Source organism: Mytilus edulis, chromosome 3 (genome assembly GCF_963676685.1).
Source record: "Mytilus edulis chromosome 3, xbMytEdul2.2, whole genome shotgun sequence".
Taxonomy (NCBI): Eukaryota; Metazoa; Mollusca; class Bivalvia; order Mytilida; family Mytilidae; genus Mytilus; species Mytilus edulis.
In genome coordinates this window covers 105407706-105433715 of record NC_092346.1, presented here as the reverse complement: position 1 = coordinate 105433715, position 26010 = coordinate 105407706, and the positions used below count along the sequence as shown (strand labels likewise).

At 32.0% G+C, this 26010-nt stretch overlaps 1 protein-coding gene across 29 annotated transcripts in view; it reads right to left on the bottom strand.

Annotated features, from left to right (window-relative positions):
- Positions 1-8686: 8686 nt before the first annotated feature.
- Positions 8687-26010, bottom strand: part of LOC139514726 (serine/threonine-protein kinase mig-15-like) — a 92474-nt gene continuing 75150 nt past the window's right edge. For 13 of the 29 annotated variants that reach the window (XM_071304349.1, XM_071304348.1, XM_071304351.1 and 10 more), the window contains 10 exons: positions 24834-25071; positions 20896-20961; positions 20338-20483; positions 19862-19925; positions 19261-19361; positions 18279-18428; positions 14001-14079; positions 12480-12560; positions 11677-11816; positions 8687-10981 (listed from right to left, as the gene is read on the bottom strand). In XM_071304349.1, the coding sequence (XP_071160450.1) occupies positions 10898-10981; positions 11677-11816; positions 12480-12560; positions 14001-14079; positions 18279-18428; positions 19261-19361; positions 19862-19925; positions 20338-20483; positions 20896-20961; positions 24834-25071 (1149 nt within the window). In that variant the 3' untranslated portion in view covers positions 8687-10897. Of the gene's footprint in view, positions 10982-11676; positions 11817-12479; positions 12561-14000; positions 14080-15165; positions 15223-16580; positions 17426-18070; positions 18429-19260; positions 19362-19861; positions 19926-20337; positions 20484-20895; positions 20962-24833; positions 25072-26010 lie in introns of those variants that run through there. The other 16 variants (XR_011662674.1, XR_011662673.1, XR_011662675.1 and 13 more) reach the window with 3 other exon arrangements.

Below are 26010 nucleotides of genomic sequence, written 5' to 3'. Positions count from 1 at the left end.
CAAAAATTGTCAGTCATATAACTCTTGTACAATTGGTTAGATCAGAATGACAGTTTAATGTGGTGTTCAAATGGTGGCTAATATTCGACCAAATATGGGATATTTCTGGAAAAGTCTCTGAGGAGTTGCATTGTCAATATACTAAATCAATTGCAAAGTGCCATGCATGTTAAAATGTTCAAAATGGTTAATTCCTCTAAGTATAAACAGAACCAGAGAATGTGTCATTGTTACAAGTACAATAGATAAAAGAAAATGGTCAAAGTTCCATTACTCCAGAAAAAGTTTCATATAAAACTGACAATATAGCATGGTCATTCATCTATGAAAACATATAATCTTACCAAGTATGAAGGCTTTATGTGAAACGGTCTGAGTATTTATGTATTTGTGACAGACATGCCCAGAATGCACAAAAAGTCCAGGTGAGCTAGAGTTATTCAGAGCCTCTAGTTAGAATTATAAGAAGAAAAACAACAGGATTCAAGTAAATAATATTTACCATCATCCTATATTACTACAAGTTAAAATTCCTACAAATATTTGACAAATTTCAAAACAAATCATAAAAAAGATCAAATCTAAAAGAAACTTGAAACCTTGTATCCAAAGTGAGACCTACAGTCTTGTAGGTCTCACTTTGGATACAAACAACTGTGCAGTTTCACTGGATTACCAGCTATGCTTATGGATTTTTTGCATTAACAAAGACTTACAAAGTGAAAAATACAGAACTTTCCCCTTCTTGTGCATGGCACTTATTAGCTTTCAGCAACAGTAACAGAACTTTTATAGAACTAAATATTTGTCGCTGGTTTGGAATAACCAGAAAAAGTCATCACTTGTAATTAAGGATGAAAATGTAAATTTCGTATAAAAGCATTTTAAAGGTATTTGTTTTGTGACATACAGAAAGTAACATTTAAGAATTTGAAACACTATAGCAGTACTAGATTAAGCTTGGTAGTAAATGACATTGTTATCACGTTCCTGTGAAATATATGACAGATCTGTGTCTTTTGTGTTGTGTATCAATCTGATGAGTTATGCCCTTTTCAACTGATTTTTATACTTTGTTCTTATAATGCAATGTTGCACCACTGTCCCAAGTTAGGGGAGGTTGGTGTGCCTGTAAACATGCATAACCCTGCCACATTCTTAATTCAATTCAAAGCTTTATTGATAGTCGGCATGTTACATAACACTTGATGTGTCTGTCCCAAGTCTAGAGTCTGTTATTCAGTGTTTGTATTTTGTTGATATAGATATCTTAATGTGTCTGTCCCAAGTCTAGAGTCTGTTATTCAGTGTTTGTATTTTGTTGATATAGATATCTTAATGTGCCTGTCCTAAGTCTAGAGTCTGTAATTGAGTGTTTGTATTTTGCTGATGTAGATATCTTAATGTGTCTGTCCCAAGTCTAGACTCTAGAGTCTGTAATTCAGTGTTTGTATTTTGTTGATATAGATATCTTAATGTGCCTGTCCCAAGTCTAGAGTCTGTAATTCAGTGTTTGTATTTTGTTGATATAGATATCTTAATGTGCCTGTCCCAAGTCTAGAGTCTGTAATTCAGTGTTTGTATTTTGTTGATATAGATATCTTAATGTGCCTGTCCCAAGTCTAGACTCTGTTATTCAGTGTTTGTATTTTGTTGATATAGATATCTTAATGTGGCTGTCCCAAGTCTAGAGTCTGTTATTCAGTGTTTGTATTTTGTTGATATAGATATCGTAATGTGTCTGTCCCAAGTCTAGAGTCTGTTATTCAGTGTTTGTATTTTGTTGATATAGATATCTTAATGTGCCTGTCCCAAGTCTAGAGTCTGTTATTCAGTGTTTGTATTTTGTTGATATAGATATCTTAATGTGTCTGTCCCAAGTCTAGAGTCTGTTATTCAGTGTTTGTATTTTGTTGATATAGATATCTTAATGTGCCTGTCCCAAGTCTAGACTCTGTTATTCAGTGTTTGTATTTTGTTGATATAGATATCTTAATGTGCCTGTCCCAAGTCTAGAGTCTGTAATTCAGTGTTTGTATTTTGTTGATATAGATATCTTAATGTGTCTGTCCCAAGTCTAGAGTCTGTTATTCAGTGTTTGTATTTTGTTGATATAGATATCTTAATGTGTCTGTCCCAAGTCTAGAGTCTGTTATTCAGTGTTTGTATTTTGTTGATATAGATATCTTAATGTGTCTGTCCCAAGTCTAGAGTCTGTTATTCAGTGTTTGTATTTTGTTGATATAGATATCTTAATGTGTCTGTCCCAAGTCTAGAGTCTGTTATTCAGTGTTTGTATTTTGTTGATATAGATATCTTAATGTGTCTGTCCCAAGTCTAGAGTCTGTTATTCAGTGTTTGTATTTTGTTGATATAGATATCTTAATGTGCCTGTCCCAAGTCTAGAGTCTGTTATTCAGTGTTTGTATTTTGTTGATATAGATATCTTAATGTGTCTGTCCCAAGTCTAGAGTCTGTTATTCAGTGTTTGTATTTTGTTGATATAGATATCTTAATGTGCCTGTCCCAAGTCTAGAGTCTGTTATTCAGTGTTTGTATTTTGTTGATATAGATATCTTAATGTGTCTGTCCCAAGTCTAGACTCTAGAGTCTGTAATTCAGTGTTTGTATTTTGTTGATATAGATATCTTAATGTGTCTGTCCCAAGTCTAGACTCTAGAGTCTGTTATTCAGTGTTTGTATTTTGTTGATATAGATATCTTAATGTGTCTGTCCCAAGTCAAGAGTCTGTTATTCAGTGTTTGTATTTTGTTGATATAGATATCTTAATGTGTCTGTCCCAAGTCTAGAGTCTGTTATTCAGTGTTTGTATTTTGTTGATATAGATATCTTAATGTGCCTGTCCCAAGTCTAGAGTCTGTTATTCAGTGTTTGTATTTTGTTGATATAGATAACTTGATGTGTCTGTCCCAAGTCTAGAGTCTGTTATTCAGTGTTTGTATTTTGTTGATATAGATATCTTAATGTGCCTGTCCCGAGTCTAGAGTCTGTTATTCAGTGTTTGTATTTTGTTGATATAGATATCTTAATGTGCCTGTCCCAAGTCTAGAGTCTGTTATTCAGTGTTTGTATTTTGTTGATATAGATATCTTAATGTGCCTGTCCCAAGTCTAGAGTCTGTTATTCAGTGTTTGTATTTTGTTGATATAGATATCTTAATGTGCCTGTCCCAAGTCTAGACTCTAGAGTCTGTAATTCAGTGTTTGTATTTTGTTGATATAGATATCTTAATGTGCCTGTCCCAAGTCTAGAGTCTGTTATTCAGTGTTTGTATTTTGTTGATATAGATATCTTAATGTGCCTGTCCCAAGTCTAGACTCTAGAGTCTGTTATTCAGTGTTTGTATTTTGTTGATATAGATATCTTAATGTGCCTGTCCCAAGTCTAGAGTCTGTTATTCAGTGTTTGTATTTTGTTGATATAGATATCTTAATGTGTCTGTCCCAAGTCAAGAGTCTGTTATTCAGTGTTTGTATTTTGTTGATATAGATATCTTAATGTGGCTGTCCCAAGTCAAGAGTCTGTTATTCAGTGTTTGTATTTTGTTGATATAGATATCTTAATGTGGCTGTCCCAAGTCAAGAGTCTGTTATTCAGTGTTTGTATTTTGCTGATATAGATATCTTGATGTGCCTGTCCCAAGTCTAGAGTTTGTTATTCAGTGTTTGTATTTTGCTGATATAGATATCTTGATGTGCCTGTCCCAAGTCTAGAGTCTGTTATTCAGTATTTTGTTGATATAGATATCTTGATGTGCCTGTCCCAAGTCTAGAGTCTGTTATTCAGTGTTTGTATTTTGTTGATATAGATATCTTAATGTGTCTGTCCCAAGTCTAGAGTCTGTAATTGAGTGTTTGTATTTTGTTGATATAGATATCTTAATGTGTCTGTCCCAAGTCTAGAGTCTGTTATTCAGTGTTTGTATTTTGTTGATATAGATACCTTAATGTGTCTGTCCCAAGTCTAGAGTCTGTTATTCAGTGTTTGTATTTTGTTGATATAGATATCTTAATGTGCCTGTCCAAAGTCTAGAGTCTGTTATTCAGTGTTTGTATTTTGTTGATATAGATATCTTAATGTGTCTGTCCCAAGTCAAGAGTCTGTTATTCAGTGTTTGTATTTTGTTGATATAGATATCTTAATGTGGCTGTCCCAAGTCTAGAGTCTGTTATTCAGTGTTTGTATTTTGTTGATATAGATATCTTAATGTGTCTGTCCCAAGTCAAGAGTCTGTTATTCAGTGTTTGTGTTTTGTTGATATAGATATCTTAATGTGTCTGTCCCAAGTCAAGAGTCTGTTATTCAGTGTTTGTATTTTGTTGATATAGATATCTTAATGTGTCTGTCCCAAGTCTAGAGTCTGTTATTCAGTGTTTGTATTTTGTTGATATAGATAACTTGATGTGTCTGTCCCAAGTCTAGAGTCTGTTATTCAGTGTTTGTACTTTGTTGATATAGATATCTTAATGTGTCTGTCCCAAGTCTAGAGTCTGTTATTCAGTGTTTGTATTTTTTTGATATAGATATCTTAATGTGCCTGTCCCAAGTCTAGAGTCTGTTATTCAGTGTTTGTATTTTGTTGATATAGATATCTTAATGTGCCTGTCCCAAGTCTAGACTCTAGAGTCTGTAATTCAGTGTTTGTATTTTGTTGATATAGATATCTTAATGTGCCTGTCCCAAGTCTAGACTCTAGAGTCTGTAATTCAGTGTTTGTATTTTGTTGATAAAGATATCTTAATGTGCCTGTCCCAAGTCTAGAGTCTGTTATTCAGTGTTTGTATTTTGTTGATATAGATATCTTAATGTGCCTGTCCAAAGTCTAGAGTCTGTTATTCAGTGTTTGTATTTTGTTGATATAGATATCTTAATGTGTCTGTCCCAAGTCAAGAGTCTGTTATTCAGTGTTTGTATTTTGTTGATATAGATATCTTAATGTGTCTGTCCCAAGTCTAGAGTCTGTTATTCAGTGTTTGTATTTTGTTGATATAGATATCTTAATGTGCCTGTCCCAAGTCTAGAGTCTGTTATTCAGTGTTTGTATTTTGTTGATATAGATATCTTAGTGTGCCTGTCCCATGTCTAGAGTCTGTTATTCAGTGTTTGTATTTTGTTGATATAGATATCTTAATGTGCCTGTCCCAAGTCTAGAGTCTGTTATTCAGTGTTTGTATTTTGTTGATATAGATATCTTAATGTGTCTGTCCCAAGTCTAGAGTCTGTTATTCAGTGTTTGTATTTTGTTGATATAGATATCTTAATGTGCCTGTCCCAAGTCTAGAGTCTGTTATTCAGTGTTTGTATTTTGTTGATATAGATATCTTAATGTGTCTGTCCCAAGTCTAGACTCTAGAGTCTGTAATTCAGTGTTTGTATTTTGTTGATATAGATATCTTAATGTGTCTGTCCCAAGTCTAGACTCTAGAGTCTGTTATTCAGTGTTTGTATTTTGTTGATATAGATATCTTAATGTGTCTGTCCCAAGTCAAGAGTCTGTTATTCAGTGTTTGTATTTTGTTGATATAGATATCTTAATGTGCCTGTCCCAAGTCTAGAGTCTGTTATTCAGTGTTTGTATTTTGTTGATATAGATATCTTAATGTGCCTGTCCCAAGTCTAGAGTCTGTTATTCAGTGTTTGTATTTTGTTGATATAGATATCTTAATGTGTCTGTCCCAAGTCTAGAGTCTGTTATTCAGTGTTTGTATTTTGTTGATATAGATATCTTAATGTGCCTGTCCCAAGTTTAGACTCTAGAGTCTGTAATTCAGTGTTTGTATTTTGTTGATATAGATATCTTAATGTGTCTGTCCCAAGTCTAGAGTCTGTTATTCAGTGTTTGTATTTTGTTGATATAGATATCTTAATGTGTCTGTCCCAAGTCTAGAGTCTGTTATTCAGTGTTTGTATTTTGTTGATATAGATATCTTAATGTGTCTGTCCCAAGTCTAGAGTCTGTAATTCAGTGTTTGTATTTTGTTGATATAGATATCTTAATGTGCCTGTCCCAAGTCTAGAGTCTGTTATTCAGTGTTTGTATTTTGTTGATATAGATATCTTAATGTGCCTGTCCCAAGTCTAGAGTCTGTTATTCAGTGTTTGTATTTTGTTGATATAGATATCTTAATGTGTCTGTCCCAAGTCTAGAGTCTGTTATTCAGTGTTTGTATTTTGTTGATATAGATATCTTAATGTGTCTGTCCCAAGTCTAGAGTCTGTTATTCAGTGTTTGTATTTTGTTGATATAGATATCTTAATGTGCCTGTCCCAAGTCTAGAGTCTGTTATTCAGTGTTTGTATTTTGTTGATATAGATATCTTAATGTGTCTGTCCCAAGTCTAGAGTCTGTTATTCAGTGTTTGTATTTTGTTGATATAGATATCTTAATGTGTCTGTCCCAAGTCTAGAGTCTGTTATTCAGTGTTTGTATTTTGTTGATATAGATATCTTAATGTGTCTGTCCCAAGTCTAGAGTCTGTTATTCAGTGTTTGTATTTTGTTGATATAGATATCTTAATGTGTCTGTCCCAAGTCTAGAGTCTGTTATTCAGTGTTTGTATTTTGTTGATATAGATATCTTAATGTGTCTGTCCCAAGTCTAGAGTCTGTTATTCAGTGTTTGTATTTTGTTGATATAGATATCTTAATGTGCCTGTCCCAAGTCTAGAGTCTGTTATTCAGTGTTTGTATTTTGTTGATATAGATATCTTAATGTGTCTGTCCCAAGTCTAGAGTCTGTTATTCAGTGTTTGTATTTTGTTGATATAGATATCTTAATGTGCCTGTCCCAAGTCTAGAGTCTGTTATTCAGTGTTTGTATTTTGTTGATATAGATATCTTAATGTGTCTGTCCCAAGTCTAGAGTCTGTTATTCAGTGTTTGTATTTTGTTTTTATAGATAACTTAATGTGTCTGTTCCAAGTCTAGAGTCTGTAATTCAGTGTTTGTATATTGTTGATGTAGATATCTTAATGTGTCTGTCCCAAGTCTAGAGTCTGTTATTCAGTGTTTGTATTTTGTTATCTTTTGTTGCTGTATATCATGTTTATTTCACATTTATAGTTTTTAACATAAATCAGGCTATAAACTTTCTTGTTTGAATTGTTTGCATTTGTTATTTCAAGGTCACCTATAGCTTGCTGTGTGGTATTGCTCATTGTTGGAGACTGTACAGTGACCTACAATTGCTGTGTGGTATTGCTCATTGTTGGAGACTGTACAGTGACCTACAATTGCTGTGTGGTATTGCTCATTGTTGGAGACTGTACAGTGACCTACAATTGCTGTGTGGTATTGCTCATTGTTGGAGACTGTACAGTGACCTACAATTGCTGTGTGGTATTGCTCATTGTTGGAGACTGTACAGTGACCTACAATTGCTGTGTGGTATTGCTCATTGTTGGAGACTGTACAGTGACCTACAATTGCTGTGTGGTATTGTTCATTGTTGGAGACTGTACAGTGACCTACAATTGCTGTGTGGTATTGCTCATTGTTGGAGACTGTACAGTGACCTACAATTGCTGTGTGGTATTGTTCATTGTTGGAGACTGTACAGTGACCTACAATTGCTGTGTGGTATTGCTCATTGTTGGAGACTGTACAGTGACCTACAATTGCTGTGTGGTATTGTTCATTGTTGGAGACTGTACAGTGACCTACAATTGCTGTGTGGTATTGCTCATTGTTGGAGACTGTACAGTGACCTACAATTGCTGTGTGGTATTGCTCATTGTTGGAGACTGTACAGTGACCTACAATTGCTGTGTGGTATTGCTCATTGTTGGAGACTGTACAGTGACCTACAATTGCTGTGTGGTATTGCTCATTGTTGGAGACTGTACAGTGACCTACAATTGCTGTGTGGTATTGTTCATTGTTGGAGACTGTACAGTGACCTACAATTGCTGTGTGGTATTGCTCATTGTTGGAGACTGTACAGTGACCTACAATTGCTGTGTGGTATTGCTCATTGTTGGAGACTGTACAGTGACCTACAATTGCTGTGTGGTATTGTTCATTGTTGGAGACTGTACAGTGACCTACAATTGCTGTGTGGTATTGCTCATTGTTGGAGACTGTACAGTGACCTACAATTGCTGTGTGGTATTGCTCATTGTTGGAGACTGTACAGTGACCTACAATTGCTGTGTGGTATTGTTCATTGTTGGAGACTGTACAGTGACCTACAATTGCTGTGTGGTATTGCTCATTGTTGGAGACTGTACAGTGACCTACAATTGCTGTGTGGTATTGCTCATTGTTGGAGACTGTACAGTGACCTACAATTGCTGTGTGGTATTGCTCATTGTTGGAGACTGTACAGTGACCTACAACTGCTGTGTGGTATTGCTCATTGTTGGAGACTGTACAGTGACCTACAACTGCTGTGTGGTATTGCTCATTGTTGGAGACTGTACAGTGACCTACAATTGCTTACTTCTACATCATTTTGTCTCTGTTGGAAAGTTTTCCCCATCGGGAATCTTATTCTTATAATGTAAAAGTAAACATGTATATGGCCTCCATTAGAGCAGGGGGATAATAATACATTGATGAATTGTCTACAAGGTAAACAGTGATCACCTGTACAGACCACTAAGTAGTTCAGATACATTGATTATTGGTTAGGAATTCACAATATTTCAATAACAAGAAAAACATATAAGAAACTCAGATTTATTATCTTGTAAAATTGCACTTTCTCATAAGCATGAGCTACAATGACTTTGTAAGTCAATTTTTTAATGGAAATAAAATAATAACAAAAAAACTTTTAAGAAAGTATAGGTCTGGCAACAGTATTAAGGGTTTTTTAATTGCATAGTATAATGTTATTGTTTTGGCAGAGTAACTTTTTAAATGTTAGGCAGTACCAACTTTAGGTTATAAACAAAAAAAAAAGATTGTCATGAAAAACTGAAGCTTTTTACAAAGATAATTGAACATATCAATTTCACAGATATTTTGCCAATGATATTTCTTTCAATTATGAAATACTGTTGACAACCATGGATACATATTCTTATAAATAAAATTCACTGATATTTTGAAGAAGTTTCTGGAGGATTGAACAGGATTATTGTAAGGGGATTTCACTCCCATCATTGAGCAGTTTGTAACGGATATAAAACAAAATCTACACTTACAGTAAAAATTTAAAAGTCAATTGACCCCTGTAAGGTTAATCAGATCTTTATATAGTCTATCAACGATGTCTACAAAAAATCTTAATAAAATACAATACACTTAACAATTAAAACCTCATAAAATTTTCATTCAGTCTGTTACAAATAAAACTTTCAACAATATTTCTGAGCTTAACAGAATCAAATTCATCTAATTATACACAAGTAAAACTAGTCAGCCCTTAATAAATAAAATTGTTTGAATAAAACCAGTTCAATATTACATTTTATAAACCCAGAGTATATTTGGTAAGAAAAAAGTATAAACTGGGCCAGAAATCTTTTCAAATGACCTCATTTTGATATAATAAAAACCTTTGTAGATTTCTGTACATTAATGATTCAACTAATTTTCACGAAGTATAAAGTAAAAACAAAGCTAACATTTGTTTATTTTCATTTTAAATATTTGGTCGTATTGCATACAATATGACTAGAATGTTTACAAAAATATGAAGTGATATATTATTAAATACTGGTTTATAGACATTTTTACATTTTTTTATACAAAATACATCCATTTTTCTGTTCCTTTTTTCTCCTAAATATTTTTGTTTGTTTACATCACTAATTATCTGTAAAAATTGTGAGCAAAATATTATCAAGTTTTATTAATTCCTTGCAGGTAACCTGAATTCATAGGAAAACAAAGGCTAAGTCATGTGACCTTATTATATCCAATCACACAGAGGCTAAGTCATGTGACCTTATTATATCCAATCACACAGAGGCTAAGTCATGTGACCTTATTATATCCAATCACACATCAGTAATTGAGATCAAAAGAAACATACAAAACAGAATGCATTCTACAATAAATTTAATGTATATTATGAAGCAATATAATATACCCTGACCTCGTAATTTATATGTACTGATTGTTTTTCTTAACAGTGTACTAATAAATGATTATCATTTTAGTTCTACTAAACTGATCTTTTCAAAGAAAACATTTCTTAGTTCATAATAGAATTAAAATGTTGAACTGCATTTGTTATTGTTTTGAATTTTCTCAAGTTTCCTGATTTTTTTTTTTAACTAATATGAAGATCTATAATTTTTCATAAGATATTTCATAAGCATGATTTATAAAAACCAAGCGGGACATAAATATGATTGTTGCATTTTTTTCATGATTTCCTACCGATCTAATGCAATCGATTAAAACATAAACCTAGCAAAATAAATGAGTATTTGAAATAATAATCTAGTACATTTAAACCTGATTCTTAACAATGCAGTTTCATCATTTGTAATGCCTTCTGAATGGTCATTCAAAAGTTGGTAAAATGCACAATTCAAAATAGTATATTACAATATACATTTTTGTGGTTTTGAGTGCCTATGTAAAACTGTATAATATTTACAAATAGTTAATTTTGGCACTTATGCTTGTTGTATTATTTCTCCTTTTACAAAGGCAAAGAATTTAATCTTTCATTGTCTCCTTGTCCATTCTTCAAAGGTCAGGTCATTAAAAGTTCATGTTCCTCAAAATCCATTAATTCTATCTGATGCCACCAAACAAAGATGAGATCGAAAATAATTCTCACTTTAAATTGTGTCCTTTAAAGCTTGTGAACATTTAAATGTAAATTTCCTCATCCAGCCAAACAGACATAAATAGAATCAAAGGATGGTGATACAGTGATACAATGGTTATTATGCAATGGTACACTGCTAAGACATCACCAATTAGCCAGGCCGGGCTTACTTAATGTCATAAAGTAGATCTGACATGAAGATCCGGATCGCATGGAGGAGAAAAATACCTGCAATACAAAAAGATAAAATTGATAAAAAACTTGAGATGAGAAAGCTTACTTAACTGATTCTAACAAGATTGTCTGATTATCAAACTCATCACAGGGTTTATTACAAATGTAAATTGTAACATGTTTATTACAGCTGAAGTTTGATTTTTACCATGTTGTTCATGTACATCGTACCACTGCATCAAGTGTGATACAATATTTTTATTCACTCAAGGCAGTTAAGGTGGTACCCAACACCTTTACTAAAATTAATCTGGCTCGTTTAATTTTCATAAAATTTTGACAAAGTTTTTACTTTGACCCTTTGACAAAAATGTAAAAATTAAAAAAATTTGAACCAACCAATTTATCACAAAAATTACACTGGTTATATAGCAGTTCGACAAACTCTTATTTTGATCATTAAGAAGCTTAATATCCCTTAACAATACAACGTAATTTAAACATTTAGCTGATTTTACAGAGTTGTCTCCCTGTAGTGTTAGGTACCACCTTAAAGTGTTAGTCATTTGGTCTCTTGTGAAGAATTGTCTCATTGGCTATCATACCACATCTTCCTTTTTATGATAATTCTTGTTTCTTACTTTTGTCTTGTTCTTTGATATAATGAGAAACACGAGTTTTCCTTCAAAATCAACAATTTGAAGGCAAATAACTATGTGAAGAGTACTGAATATTTTATTACAACTTACTTTATCATTCCTCTCACATAGGAATTTTAATTTCTGTGCCTTTTTATGCATGAAGACTCCATCCAAATGTCCAGTTTCAGCTGCTCGTATCTCTATTGCTTTGTTACCCCATCCCATTACCTGACCAGTACTGATGTAGGCTGGAAAAAAACAACAAACAAATCCTATAACTCATGTATGTGTTGCTACCGAATGATCTCCCCTTTTAAATGTAGGACAAAGATTTTAGTAAAACCATCTTTTTAGCTATTTCATTAATTTTGAAGACATTCAAACTATGAATACCTATTTTAAGCAAATGGGACTGTGACCCACTGATCATAAAATCAATATTGTATAAATTTATAAAATATAATATGTAATATAATCACAGTTGCTTCAAAAAGCTGTTTATAGTTTCAATGTCTTCCAAATTTGTTTTTTTTGACGGAATCTCTTAAATATTCTTCATTAGTTCACACTTTCAACAATAAAAGAAACTGAAGCTAACATCCAGACCTCCCCTTTCCCCAAAAAATCTTATTTCTGTTACAGATGTACCTTGAACTTTGACCTGATGACCCCAACGCTTATTGTCTTCCCCCTTCCCTTTTTCTTCTGTTATCATAAGTTTCATTCAAAATAAACAAGGGAAACTGAAGTTACCATCTGGAAAATGTTTATTTTGGATGGTTAAAGACAATGAAATTGGGAATATGTCAAAGAGACAACAACCCTTCCAAAGAGCAGACAAAGACTACAAATCTACATAAATGCTGATGAATTAGCCATATCATAGCTCTAACAACTGCCTCCATACATACCAACAGATGTAGGTAGTTCTCCCCACTGAAGGATCACATTCTTCGATATTCTTCCACCAGTATCTACATATACTCCTTCATCTGAAAAAACACAACATGTGTAAACACAAATCTAGAAAGAGGGTTAAAAATCTTATACTAATAATAATCATACTTTCATCCCATATTCCTGTATTTACTTGTAAAAAACTAAATTTCATTTTAAAATGAAAGAGGAAATTATAGTGTTGTTTGTATTGACTATATACTTGTTCCACACCATAAGAGTATTTGGAGCGTACGCGTACGGTCCAGCTGAGCAAACATGTTTTGGGATCATATGGGTTAAATTTAAACAAACATTTATCAAAATCTTTATTTTTAGTAATACAAATTGTTATTAAAACAAATAGATGAATAAAGTGAATAAGCGAACAATTGACATTAAATATTTGTTTAATTGTATATCTGAATCCTATTTTATTACTCTGGACCAAGGTGACACTTGCTACAAATGTACCACAAGGAACGTCATATTTTCTTTTACATTAACATGATTTGTTCATGCATGTTCCTTTGTCTTTTTTTGTAAAGTTCCTAAATATTCTATAACAATTGTCTCCCCACATTATGTTTACTTCGGATAACTTCAATTTCAATGAGCATAATGGGCTGCATGCAGTTAACGAATTACTGACATGCTAAATACAGGAGATTAACAGATTAAATAAGCGTGATTATTTTAAATAGTTAAAATATTAAGTTTTTATTTCCATTACTATTGAAATTTTTATATTAATTTGAGACATAAGTTCTGTTGATCTGTTATATACATTTGTATCTAATAAACTTGACTAACTTCTTAATGTTAATCAGACCATACACGTACAGTCCGACCTTATGCGTATTTTGAAAAAGTACGCATACGGTCCAAATACTCATACGGTCTGGAACATTCTCATTGAGAATAATCTCCTAAGTCTTTACAAAATGTTGTTAATTATTGATAACTTCTGCATAGATTTACTCAGTCATCAGAAATTGAGAAATATAAAGACTCATTCACCTTTACCTACTGATTTGTAAATTACAAACCAAATGAGACAAGGATCTTTTCTGTTTTTTTGTGATATTACCATATTTATCAAGTTGTACAAATATCAATACAAGTTGGCTACATGTTTGAAGGTACACATGTTTATAGTTTTTATAGATTGGTCAAGTTGATTGGATATATAAAACATAATTGGTTGAATTTCATGCTTTTAAGTGCAAGAGGCTTTTTTCCAAATAAAAAATTATAAAATTATTAAATTTACAGGTTGATTATCCAAGGGTGTCACAATGATTGATGTGCTATTTGAACGGACATTTTTCATTGTGATTCCAATGTGAGAGTTTTGTATTATATAGATAAGTGTTTTATGTTTGGTTGAGTTAATAAATAAGAACATAATATTATTGATTAGTATTGTAATAAAGTACTTACTGTCGTAACATAGTAAAAGCTGCATCTGATTAGTATTGTAATAAAGTACTTACTGTCGTAACATAGTAAAAGCTGCATCTGATTAGAGTTGGGTAAAACTACTATGGTGTGGGGAGTTATAGGAAGTTGAGTCTGAAAAATAAATCAGTCATTGTCAGAAAACTCTCAATATACTAGTAACTACCTGCTTTAATAATACAATAAATACTCTGTAATTTTCACAAATGAAATGATTATTAAATAGCAAAGTATTAGAAAGAATAGTTAAACACAGATATCATGTTTCATGGATAGATATTTTCTGAATTTAAAATTTTCTTTTAATGAAGTTGAAACTGCTGCAGTAGACAAGATTTATTACATACAATATAAATACTGTGGATTCAGTTATTTTTTAGTGGGTACCAATTTTCTTGGATTAGGGAAAACTGACATGTTCATGGATATTTTATTTTGGGGGTTAGCCAAAGTCTATATAATATGAAATATGTCATTTGTAGAACATTTAATATCTTGGTTCACCAGTACCCATGAAATCCATCAACATTGGTATCCAACAAATAATACTGAAGCCACAGTACATCATATCAACTGATACACAGACACCCATGATCATGTGACATGTAGGAACAGCCCATACAATATATAATGTAAATAAAAGGTGAAATTAAATCAAGCATAACAACTAGATACCATGCATCATTGATATATATCTGATGCCGCATATAATGGGACTGGTGTACTCAATATATACATCAAGCATGTGACAGGGCAAGGGCAGCATTTATACAGAAAGCAGCAGGCCAATATTCTCGTACAACTCAAAACTATAATTAGAATTCTGAGATAAAATAACTTTCAATCAATTACTGAAAACCTTCCCAAAAATATATGTAAACATATGTAATGTGCAAAAATATTGAAATCAGTTTTTAAATTGTAAAACCACTGTTAACTTTAAAATGAACAAAATAAAAATAAATATTCCATTTTTTCTTCTTCAAACCATGCATTTAAAATCACCAAATTATTAATTCAAAATATTCAATTGGCACTGCTAATAAAAGAAACTTGACATTACTAAAACATAAACATATGAGAAGTGAATTTGATGTGTGTCTTTTATCATTTTACAGCCTACATATAAGGAGGACCTTATTAGCAATGCCAACGGTCACTAACACAGGTAGCCATTCTATTAGCAGGTAAAAGTTTTACCTGGTTTACATAAAAAGATACCCCTGTATGGTGGGTAGCGTCTGTATTTCCACGGAACTACAGTGAAACAAAATATTGGAAATTCAACTTCAGATTTCACAAATTTACCTATATGCTCTATCTAAAAAAAGTGATAGAAGTTATTTGTAATAACTTAATTTTGTATCAAAATTCTTGAAATATATATGTAATCATTATTTGAAAAAAAATTAAAATCCAGTGTAGATAATGTTAAAATATTCCAGCGTGAAAGTTTGAAACAAAAGATTCCTGTTATAAAGGCTCAGTCAAGTAAAAAGTGCTAACTTCACCTATATCATCACTGTTTTTTAAAATGCCTTGTGCTAATAGCTTATCTGATCAGGCTTAATAAGCATTGCCAAAGTAGCTTTTAAATGTGTAATAAGCAAGTGATAAAAGCTATTTCTAAGTCTTTGTAATCAACTGAAGAATGTTCATTTGTAAGTGTTTTCAATTGTTATCGGACATCAAAGGAGTTCGATAAGGTCCTAAAATGGCCCACTTTTTTAGCGTAAATTTCAAACTCGGATTTATTGACCAATATCACGATAAATTATAGCTAATACATTGACTAGATAGGATATAAGCCATTTTGTTTAAAATTTTACGTTTCTGCGTTTCATTATGACGTCACAAGTTGTACTCATATTGATTTTTCACGAAAAAATCAATGAAAATGGGGAAATTTCCAAAGATTATTTGACAGGAAACATAGAGCGCATACGTCGACAACGAAGATCTTTTAAAATAATGTTTGTGAAGACATTTAACATGTCTTATTTGAATATTAAGCTTGTCGACGCCTGCGCTCTATGTTTCCTGGTCCTTTATTTGGTTGAAATCCCGCTGATTTTGTCAAATTTCACCAAAATCCCTTATCTTGACCGTTTTGGAATGTAAAAATCGTTCTGTTAGAATTAAACTTTGACAAAAACAGCTCTGTTTAACTTTTTCACATGTCTTTAAGGCAACTTAAAACAATTATTGTCTTGTAACCATGAACTTTATAATCGGGGCCAAATATGGCACTTACCGAACTTACTCCTTTGCAAAGCCATGCCTGTGTGACCCTTAGTTGAGCACTGCAATCTTTTGAGAGAGAATATGTATATATATATATATACTTCAAGGGTTCAAAATACTAGAATGATTGAAAGGAAAGATAAAACATGTACTATAATGGCCAATTTAACACCTGTATAAATATGTTCATAAAAGGATACCATCTCAAAACTCAACTGTCTGTTTACTATGTTTAGAAATAGTAAATTTGACCTTATAAGCCAAATATCTAAAGGCTTTCCTCTCTTACCTATATATTCCATCAGTATAAGTTTCATTCAAGACAAGCAGGCAAAAAACCAGGTAACCATTCAGAAACCATTTTTCCATTATTTTCTTTTTTTGAACAGTGAACTTGAATTTTTGTATAAGTTTCATTCCAATCAATCAAGGGATTTCCTAATTACCATTTGTTTCAGACACAAAGACACCATTTGTTTCAGACACAAAGACATAGACACCATTTTCAGTTAGCATAGTAAAGTTTAATTTTGCCAATCTCAAAGTTTTCCTTATGTGACATGAAAAACATTAACACATTTTAGATGTAAAATTGTGTGGATTTCAAAGATTTCGCTGGTTGTTAAAGGGAGTCCGAGTGAAATTTCACAATGGTGTAGACAGGCCAGATAATACCTTTATTTTTTGAAACATAGAATAGTTCTAGAGTTGTCTCTCCTTGAACAGTTAATTCCAAACACTTTACTTGAAGGCCTACCAACTAAGTGTTATGAATTTTTTTTTTAATTCTTTCAAACAGTATAAGTGCCTTTTTTTTAACTTCAATCTAAATTTGTCCAATTCAATCTAAGTGTAATAAAAACATGCATAATTGCCAATCTGACATCATCAATAATGATTAATCAAAGAAATTTTACAGTAATTTTACTATAACCTACACTAAGTTCTGTCATGCTACTTATAATAATGCTGAACCAAAAACTGACTACTGTCTAGGACCACTACTTCATCTAAAGGAGAGGATCATCGCAAGTCTTAACACAATGGTCTAAAGGATCACAACAAGGTCTAATGGATAACTACAGGGTCTAATGTATCCCTATAAGGTCTAATGGATCATCACAAGGTCTAACGGATAATCACAACAGGGTCTAATGGATCACTCAAAACTCATCATATAAATTTTGATAAAAAAATTTGTCAAATCCAAATATGACTAAGGCCAAAAAAAAAAATAGGTGTGTTTCCGGTCGCCCGACCGACCCTAATTTTTTGGCGCCGACCCTAACTTTTTTTTCCCGGAAAAAAAAAAAAAAAAAAAAAAAATCCGGATTTTTTTCGTTTTTTTCCGGAAACGGTTTTTGTTTAGTATAGCCTTTGAATGGCATCTTTTAAACGTTTGATTTCAAATAAAATTTTAATACAGTAAGCATTTGTGTGATACAGATTGAAGTCAAACAATGCCTCGCATGGCTTCTGCTATGGCCATCAGTCAAAGTGTGTTATCAATAACAATCGATGAGTGTCCACACAGGAACGAGAAAAAAAGTATAATAGCCCCATTTTCTAATTCTACCACCTTTATTGATATATTCAATCAGTATCATGACTTTGGATTAAAGAACAATGAATTTACTGTGACTGGAAAAAACCATGAAATATCTCCCACATTGACAGTTGGGGAAGTTGTGCAGTTTTTTAATGTGAGGGATATTAAATTCAAGTGTGTTGTTCACAAAATACACAAAAAACAACCGAAGCAGGCCAGTAAAAAAAAAAAAAAAAAAAAAAAAAATACCTACCTACCGACCCTAATTTTTTGGGGCATGCAACAGGAAACACACCTATTATTTTTTTTGGCCTAACTATACATATCAAAGCGTGTCTACATTCTGTGGCCTATGTACTGGTCATGAAGGCTTTATTTTTTATCAAAAGCTATTTAGATTAGACCTTTGAAATGCTCCTACATTCTAACTAAGATAATCATTCACTCTAAGATGGTGTCATCCAAATGGCTTTTGATTAGTTAGCTATCAAGACCTTCCCAATGATAGGCATAAACTTACGTGTGAGGGAATGTATAAGTCGTATATTGATGTAGTATCCACGTCTATTGCATGGAATCCACAATTTGATCCATATACGACCTTTAATCTTTGACCTTCTTCTACTAACAGGTCAACTATCTGTGGTTTATTAGCTAAGTCTGTAAATGACTGAAAGATAAAATAGAGATTTCATAATGACTGATTTCACATCCAATTAGCTTTAGAATTAAAACGAAAACATCAATATTATATCAATGCATGCAAAGGATTCATGGAAGTAATTATGTACAAAGACAATAATTGATTATTGATTTACTGAAGGTAAAGAATAGCTAATCTGATAAATCAACAAAACAATGTCGATATATATTCAATAACTTATAATTCACATGATTCACAGGTATTTGTCAATTGTTATTAGAGGGCGGTTATTAGATAATATTTATATTTGATTCACCTGGAGCTAATTAATCAACAGGTAATTGTTATTGATCCATGACAAATCTACCATGATATCAACGTGGTTATTCCAGTTAATCATATAATCAAACACAAGTTTAAAACATACATCGTTTGTGACAAAAGTACTGTGATTTCAACATGGTTATTCCAATTAATCATATAATCATCACAATCAATGTAGCATCTAAAACAAAGTCACATGCTTTACCTAGTGACAAATTTATCATTGTGCTATAAAAAATCAATTGATGGAAAATATATGACTATTGGATGTTTCATTCCTATAAGGACTATTTAATTTAAACAAAACCCAATCTCTTTGAGGAAAACTGAAATCAATTTGATGTCATGGGTTGTGTTAAGTATAGAAGTTGTTATGTAGGGTGTGTTTAGTATAGAAGTCGCTATGTAGGGTGTGTTTAGTATAGAAGTCGCTATGTAGGGTGTGTTTAGTATAGAAGTCACTATGTAGGGTGAAGTAGATTTTGACTACACAACATATAGCTATATATATATTAATAAATTAAATAAGACAAACCTTAAATGCCATGAACTTGTGGTAAGGTTTTGGTGCCCAGGCATATATCTCTATACTGTCCAGTAAAGCTATCACTAAAAACTTGATCTTCTCATATTTTACTAAAAAATAATCAAACTCTTGATAATAAACTACTATAAAGGAGAGAGGTTAGATATTAGATCAAAATATTTATACTTGGCTGTGCTATTTGCATAGTCAAATTACATTGACCATATAAATATTTATGAGAAAGTCTCAAATGTATACCTCTTTACTAGGGACGTTAATAAAATGTTCCCTTATTATTTGAAAACAGGTTAACAGATTTTTTATGTAACATGCTTCAATTTGTTGGTTTTTACCCAAAATATTTCATTTGGTATATAGTTGTATGAATTGCAGTATAAAGGGAATGACCTTGTGACGAATACTTAATTTAACTTGTCCTCAGTCTACAACACAATTCCATTGCTTGGTTTTGTAGGAACTTGCTACAGCAACACAATGTTAGTATACTGACATTTATTACATTCAATAACAAAATTAAAATTTTCAACAAAATTATCTCCCCTTGCTTGCAATTATACTTCATGTAATACAAAATTGTAATTGCACCTACCTATTTTAAAATGAACACATCCTTCTAACTCTCCAACAGTGACCCATCCTGCTCTCTTCTCATTCTAAAGAAAACAAAAACAACATATTTAAACACAAACATGTAAAAGAAAATTTCAATTAATTATAAGTATGATAATTTGAATTATTATATATCTCAGTATATATTTTATATATATCATGCTCCTTATGAGCCCATTTTAAGGAAATAAAGCATCTTCTTCTTCTATAATAAATACTGGAATATTTGTGCTATTCCATCCTACAGACTATTTGCCACTCAATAGTATCAAAGATTATTGCCAAATCAATAATTTCAAGAACTTATCACCCCAGCCAAAAGCTTTATAATTATATTTCCTATACCTTTTCATTTGACAACAATCATGTCATGTGTTGCAAATATTTTTACTCATGGGAATGTCAAACTTCATGTAAAATAAATCTTGTAATAAGTCAGATAATTAGTGAACTTACCACTTCTTTTTTAAATATCTTGTTATTTAACCACGAAAGATAAAACACTCGGATTTTGTTTTTCTTCCCGGAGATTGTGACTAGAATATTTTGTCCTTCTAAAACCTCCATCTGTTGGAATCGTCTCCGGGAAATTAATGTGTACACTGAAAAAGATAGATACTATTAATTCTGAATCTGTACGTTAAGATTACAATATATATCCAGTCATATCCTGTTAAAAGATTAATACTTCTAAATTTTGAACTGGCCTGAAAGAACACACAAGTAAGGACTTGGGATCAAAGAAGAACACTTGTTGAAAGTTTCTTTTGAATAATACAAAACTTTAAATGAAAATTGAAATAGGACATATGTTTCCTTTTTCTTAGATCGGAATTACTAGTTTTTGTACTACCAAACTTTCGAGAACAAGGGCACTCTCGTATGAATCTACAGATAAGCATTTTCAAGAATGGTGGTTGTTTTAAGCAGCCATCTATCAATCAATGACACCCATCTGTCATAGTAATATCACAAGAACAGACAGGTGTACCTTTAAAAGTATGACAATATTACCTTTTCCTTGACCACTTCTGTCCAGCAACATTAAACCAGCTTCTGTACCAATTAACAGGTTCACACCTACAATAGAATACATAGACCATTATGTTAACCGTCATAATTTGGGAAGTCAAGTGATTAAAGATAATTAACTGAAAGTTTAATTTTACAGTAATTAGTTTAAAACTTAAAGAACTCCAAAATGAAGTAACCATGGTAATAGAGATGCTCAGCATATACCATACTTGTAACCAGATGCTCCGCAGGGCGTAGCCTTATATGACCGCAGAGGTTGAACCCTGAACGGTTGGGGCAAGTATGGACACAACATTCAAGCTGGATTCAGCTCTAAATTTGGATTGTGATTAAATAGTTGACACAGCATAGGTTTCTGACACAGAATGAATGTGTTCTAATGAACTTAAAATTTTTGTTTTCTCTTAGAGCAATTCACTATGCTGTTGAATATTAATCCTCTCAAAAAAATGTTTGAAGAAATTTTCTTTTTTATATATGAAATTTCAAATGAGAAAAATTGAACCCAATTTTTTTAATCACATCCCCCTTTCCCTTATTCCAAAACTAATCTCAATTAAAATTTCTAATGGAGTTTGCAACAATAACTACTCATTTAAATACATCATAAAATATTAAGATGTAAAAAAACTGCTTGTTATCACTGAATGGTAAAGATTATTTTAATTTATCAGTTGGTAATAAAAAGTGAATATACATTGTATATTGTATATAACAAAGATTTAAGTTGATTCTGGACAAAGAAAGATAACTCCAATTAAAAAAAAATCTTGCTATTGCACAATATTCTGCAATTAGATATTTCTTGCTTACTATTCTGGACAAAGAAAGATAACTCTAATTAAATTTTTTTTTTGCTATTTCACAATATTGTGCAATTAGATATTTCTTGCCATTGCGCAATACTGTGCAATTGAAAAGACTTGCTATTGCACAATACTTAATATAATAATTTTAGATCCTGATTTGGACCAACTTGAAAACTGGGCCCATAATAAATCAAAGAGCTGAATAGCTCTGAGGGGAAAGACGGCCCTTGTTTCTATTTTATTATGTTTTTGGAAAGGGGGGGGGGGTATCTTTTGATAGTTTACATATGAAGAATGAAAAAGAGAACCGCTAGAACATGTAGAAAGGTTGACAATATTGAAATCAATTGTTGTTTATGTAATTTCATTTCCTTAGTTTAGGATTTAATTTGGACCAATGGAAGTGATCTGCATCTTCTAAATCTCAACATTTGATTAAAGTTGATAGCTAATTATCTAAAATGTCATTTCACAACAACTACAATATTTTTTGAAATCTTGATTGTGTACCACTGAACTGCAGGCTAGGGCCATTTTCCATTTTTTGTGACAGTACTCTTGGATTTTAAAGTTTTTTCTTTAGAAAGTGTGGACTGAAAAATCTATTCAGTTTTAAATTTCCATTGTTAAAGTTCTTAGTTACAACTCTCATCACAGGGAAACAGGTACTAATAACAAAAAAACAATATGAGTGATGTAAACTGTGTGAAGCTTGTTTCCAAATCATAATTTTGAAATATTTGTAAATATAAATATGTTAAAACTATAAAAATGCAAATTTTTTTTTTTTTTTTTTTACCATTACAATGATTATGTAGGTACACAAAAATTTAGTTTTAATAGAAGACTACTAATCCAATGAAATGTCACATTTGAAGTGTTTAAATACTTTAACTTTTATTTTAGTGGATAATTACTCATCAATTGAGGTGCTCCTGAATTGGAGGAAGATTCTCAGAATTTTTACAGAAACAAGTGGTCTCACTAATTAACAACAAAAAGAATTTTAGCGACAAGAAGCGACAAGAAGAATATGTTTTTCTTGTCGCTAAATAGTCTTCTTGACGCTTCTTGTCGCTTTTTGACGCTTCTTGTCTCTAATTAGTGAGACCCGAAAAAAGTAATAAAATCGTTTCTTTCCCCTGTGTCATGTAACCCCACGATCTTTGTTTATTTTGAAAGTTGTTGACCTACAAATTAAAGTATTGCATGTTGATGTTTAAATCATCTACAGTAAACAATATTATGTTTAGATTTAACAAATACAAATTTGTGATTAGTGCACGATCTCTAAGAATGATTTAAATAACCAGTGAACTGGTGAAGGATATCCCTGCTTCTTCCAAGAATGACGTCACTATAAAATACAATGTAGGTTGGATATATTTAGAATATCTCGTCATACTAATTTTTCCGGATTGTTAAATAAACGTAAATAGTGTAAAGGAGAGTTCAAGATACGATAATTTCGTGAGAAACAGAAGGGAAATGTGTAAAAAAGTGTTTAAAGTCAAACTATTCATTTCTGGGTCTCCTTCTCTTCAATCTAAGTAAGATTTGTTGGGGGTTTTCCCACACTATAACATGTATAAAAACAAAATGAATGATGTGAGGGAGTGTCACTCTGGTCAACCCCATAGGGGATTGACGGCTTGAAGCCGTCTTTCCCCAAAAATCTAAGTACATTTTTGGATTCAGCATATCAAAGAACCCCAAGATTTCAATTTTTGTTAAAATCAGACTAAGTTTAATTTTGGACCCTTTGGACTTTAGTGTAGACCAATTTGAAAACAGGACCAAAAATGAAGAATCTACATACACAGTTAGATTTGGTATATCAAAGAACCCCATTTATTCAATTTTTGATGAAATCAAACAAAGTTTAATTTTGGACCCCGATTTGGACCAACTTGAAAACTGGGCCAATAATCAAGAATCTAAGTACATTTTTAGATTCAGCATATCAAAGAACCTAACTGATTCATTTTTTGTCAAAATCAAACTAAGTTTAATTTTGGACCCTTTGGACCTTAATGTAGACCAATTTGAAAACGGAACCAAAAGTTAAGAATCTACATACACAGTCATGACAGTTAGATTCGGCATATCAAAGAACCCCAATTATTCAATTTTGATGAAATCAAACAAAGTTTAATTTTGGACCCTTTGGGCCCCTTATTCTGTTGAGACCAAAACTCCCAAAATCAATACCAACCTTCCTTTTATAGTCATAAACCTTGTGTTTAAATTTCATAGATTTCTATTTACTTATACTAACTTTATGGTGCGAAAACCAAGAAAAATGCTTATTTGGGTCCCTTTTTGGCCCCTAATTCCTAAACTGTTGGGACCTAAACTCCCAAAATCAATACCAACCTTCCTTTTGTAGTCATTAACATTGTGTTTAAATTTCATTGATTTCTATTTACTTAAACTAAAGTTATTGTGCGAAAACCAAGAATAATGCTTATTTGGGCCCTTTTTTGGCCCCTAATTCCTAAACTGTTGAAACCAAAACTCCCAAAATCAATCCCAACCGTTCTTTTGTGGTCATAAACCTTGTGTCAAAATTTCATAGATTTCTATTAACTTAAACTAAAGTTATAGTGCGAAAACCAAGAAAATGCTTATTTGGGCCCTTTTTGGCCCCTAATTCCTAAAATGTTGGGATAAAAACTCCCAAAATCGATACCAACCTTCCTTTTGTGGTCATAAACCTTGTGTTAAAATTTCATAGATTTCCATTCACTTTTACTAAAGTAAGAGTGCGAAAACTAAAAGTATTCGGACGACGACGACGACGACGACGACGCCAACGTGATAACAATATACGACGAAAATTTTTTCAAATTTTGCGGTCGTATAAAAAGCTAATGAAGTTATAGTGAGGTATAAACACACAGTCTAATCCATATCTTGATGGTCTTTTTTTTGTCTTTTTTTTATATTTGTTGCTTTTGGGATGCTGTCTTAATAAATAATACCGAAAATTTCCTTTTCTGAACTGCAGTTTACAAGAAAATAGCATCTTGAAATCTAAAAATGTATGATTTGTTGGACTTTTGAACAAGTTTCTTAAAATAATACAAAATAGAATTTGAATTTTACCCCATAATGCAGCACACAGTATATCTGATGTAAACTTTTTCTTGTATTTTCTAATTTCTGGAGTATCACCAACAGCTTCTGTTGTTGTTTGTGTGGGCGTCACATTAACATTGATTTGTGATGAACCTCGTCGAGATGCTTGTGAACCAATTGTTGAACCACCAGCGCCAAAACCAAAAGCTGAGAAAGATCTCTGGTGTCGTATTGATTGACTGGACAGACTGACAGCCTGTCGATACTGAAAAGAAACATAATTAAATAAAATGTCCATCTCAGAGTACTGGTCAATATCTAATCCACTTATATTACATATATATCAATAACTGTTATGATTAATTGTTGCACTTCTTTTTACAGATTTCATTAACTCACAAGTTTTTTTTTATTCTTCATTGATTAAAAGAGATTTTATTGTTAGATTGTTTGTTGCAGTGTATGACTCAAATAGCTCTAGATCATGTCCTGTGAATGTGTCTTTTAGTTGTCAGAGAATAAATCTTAAACAGCAAGAAGTTTCTTGTTGAGATTTACTCGTTCAGGGTTGGTCCTGTCATATAAATATTCCCCACAGAACATTTAAATTGCTGCTATGTTAGGTCGTGTTGGTCCTGTCATATAAATATCCCCCACGGAAAATTTAAATTGCTGCGATGTTAGGTCGGGTTGGTCCTGTCATATAAATATCCCCCACAGAACATTTAAATCGCTGCTATGTTAGGTCGTATAATATCCCCCACAGAACATTTAAACTGCTGCTATGTTAGGTCGTATTCTCAAACTTAACAACATTCAAATGAGAAAAAAAAACCCTAATGAAAAATATATAATTCTTAGCTGAAGTTTGAAATAAAGTCACATAAATAATAATAAAAAAAATAGGGATAAACTTATCATATAGTGAGAGTTTAGAGTAACAATAAACAACTGTGAAAAAGGCAGAACCTAAATGAATCAAAAAACAAATTTGAATGAAGTATAAGAATTTTTTTACGATAAATTCAACATTTCAAAAAAAAAAAAAAAGGGAAAGGGAGCTTAATTCAACCCGTTCCTAAATTGTGTGTTAAATTAAAACTTTTTAAAAACTATACAGAGTAACATTTATATGGATCTAAAAGTAAAATGGTACTTAACAAGGACACTCTCCATCATAGTCAGATTGAAGTCAAAGTGAGAC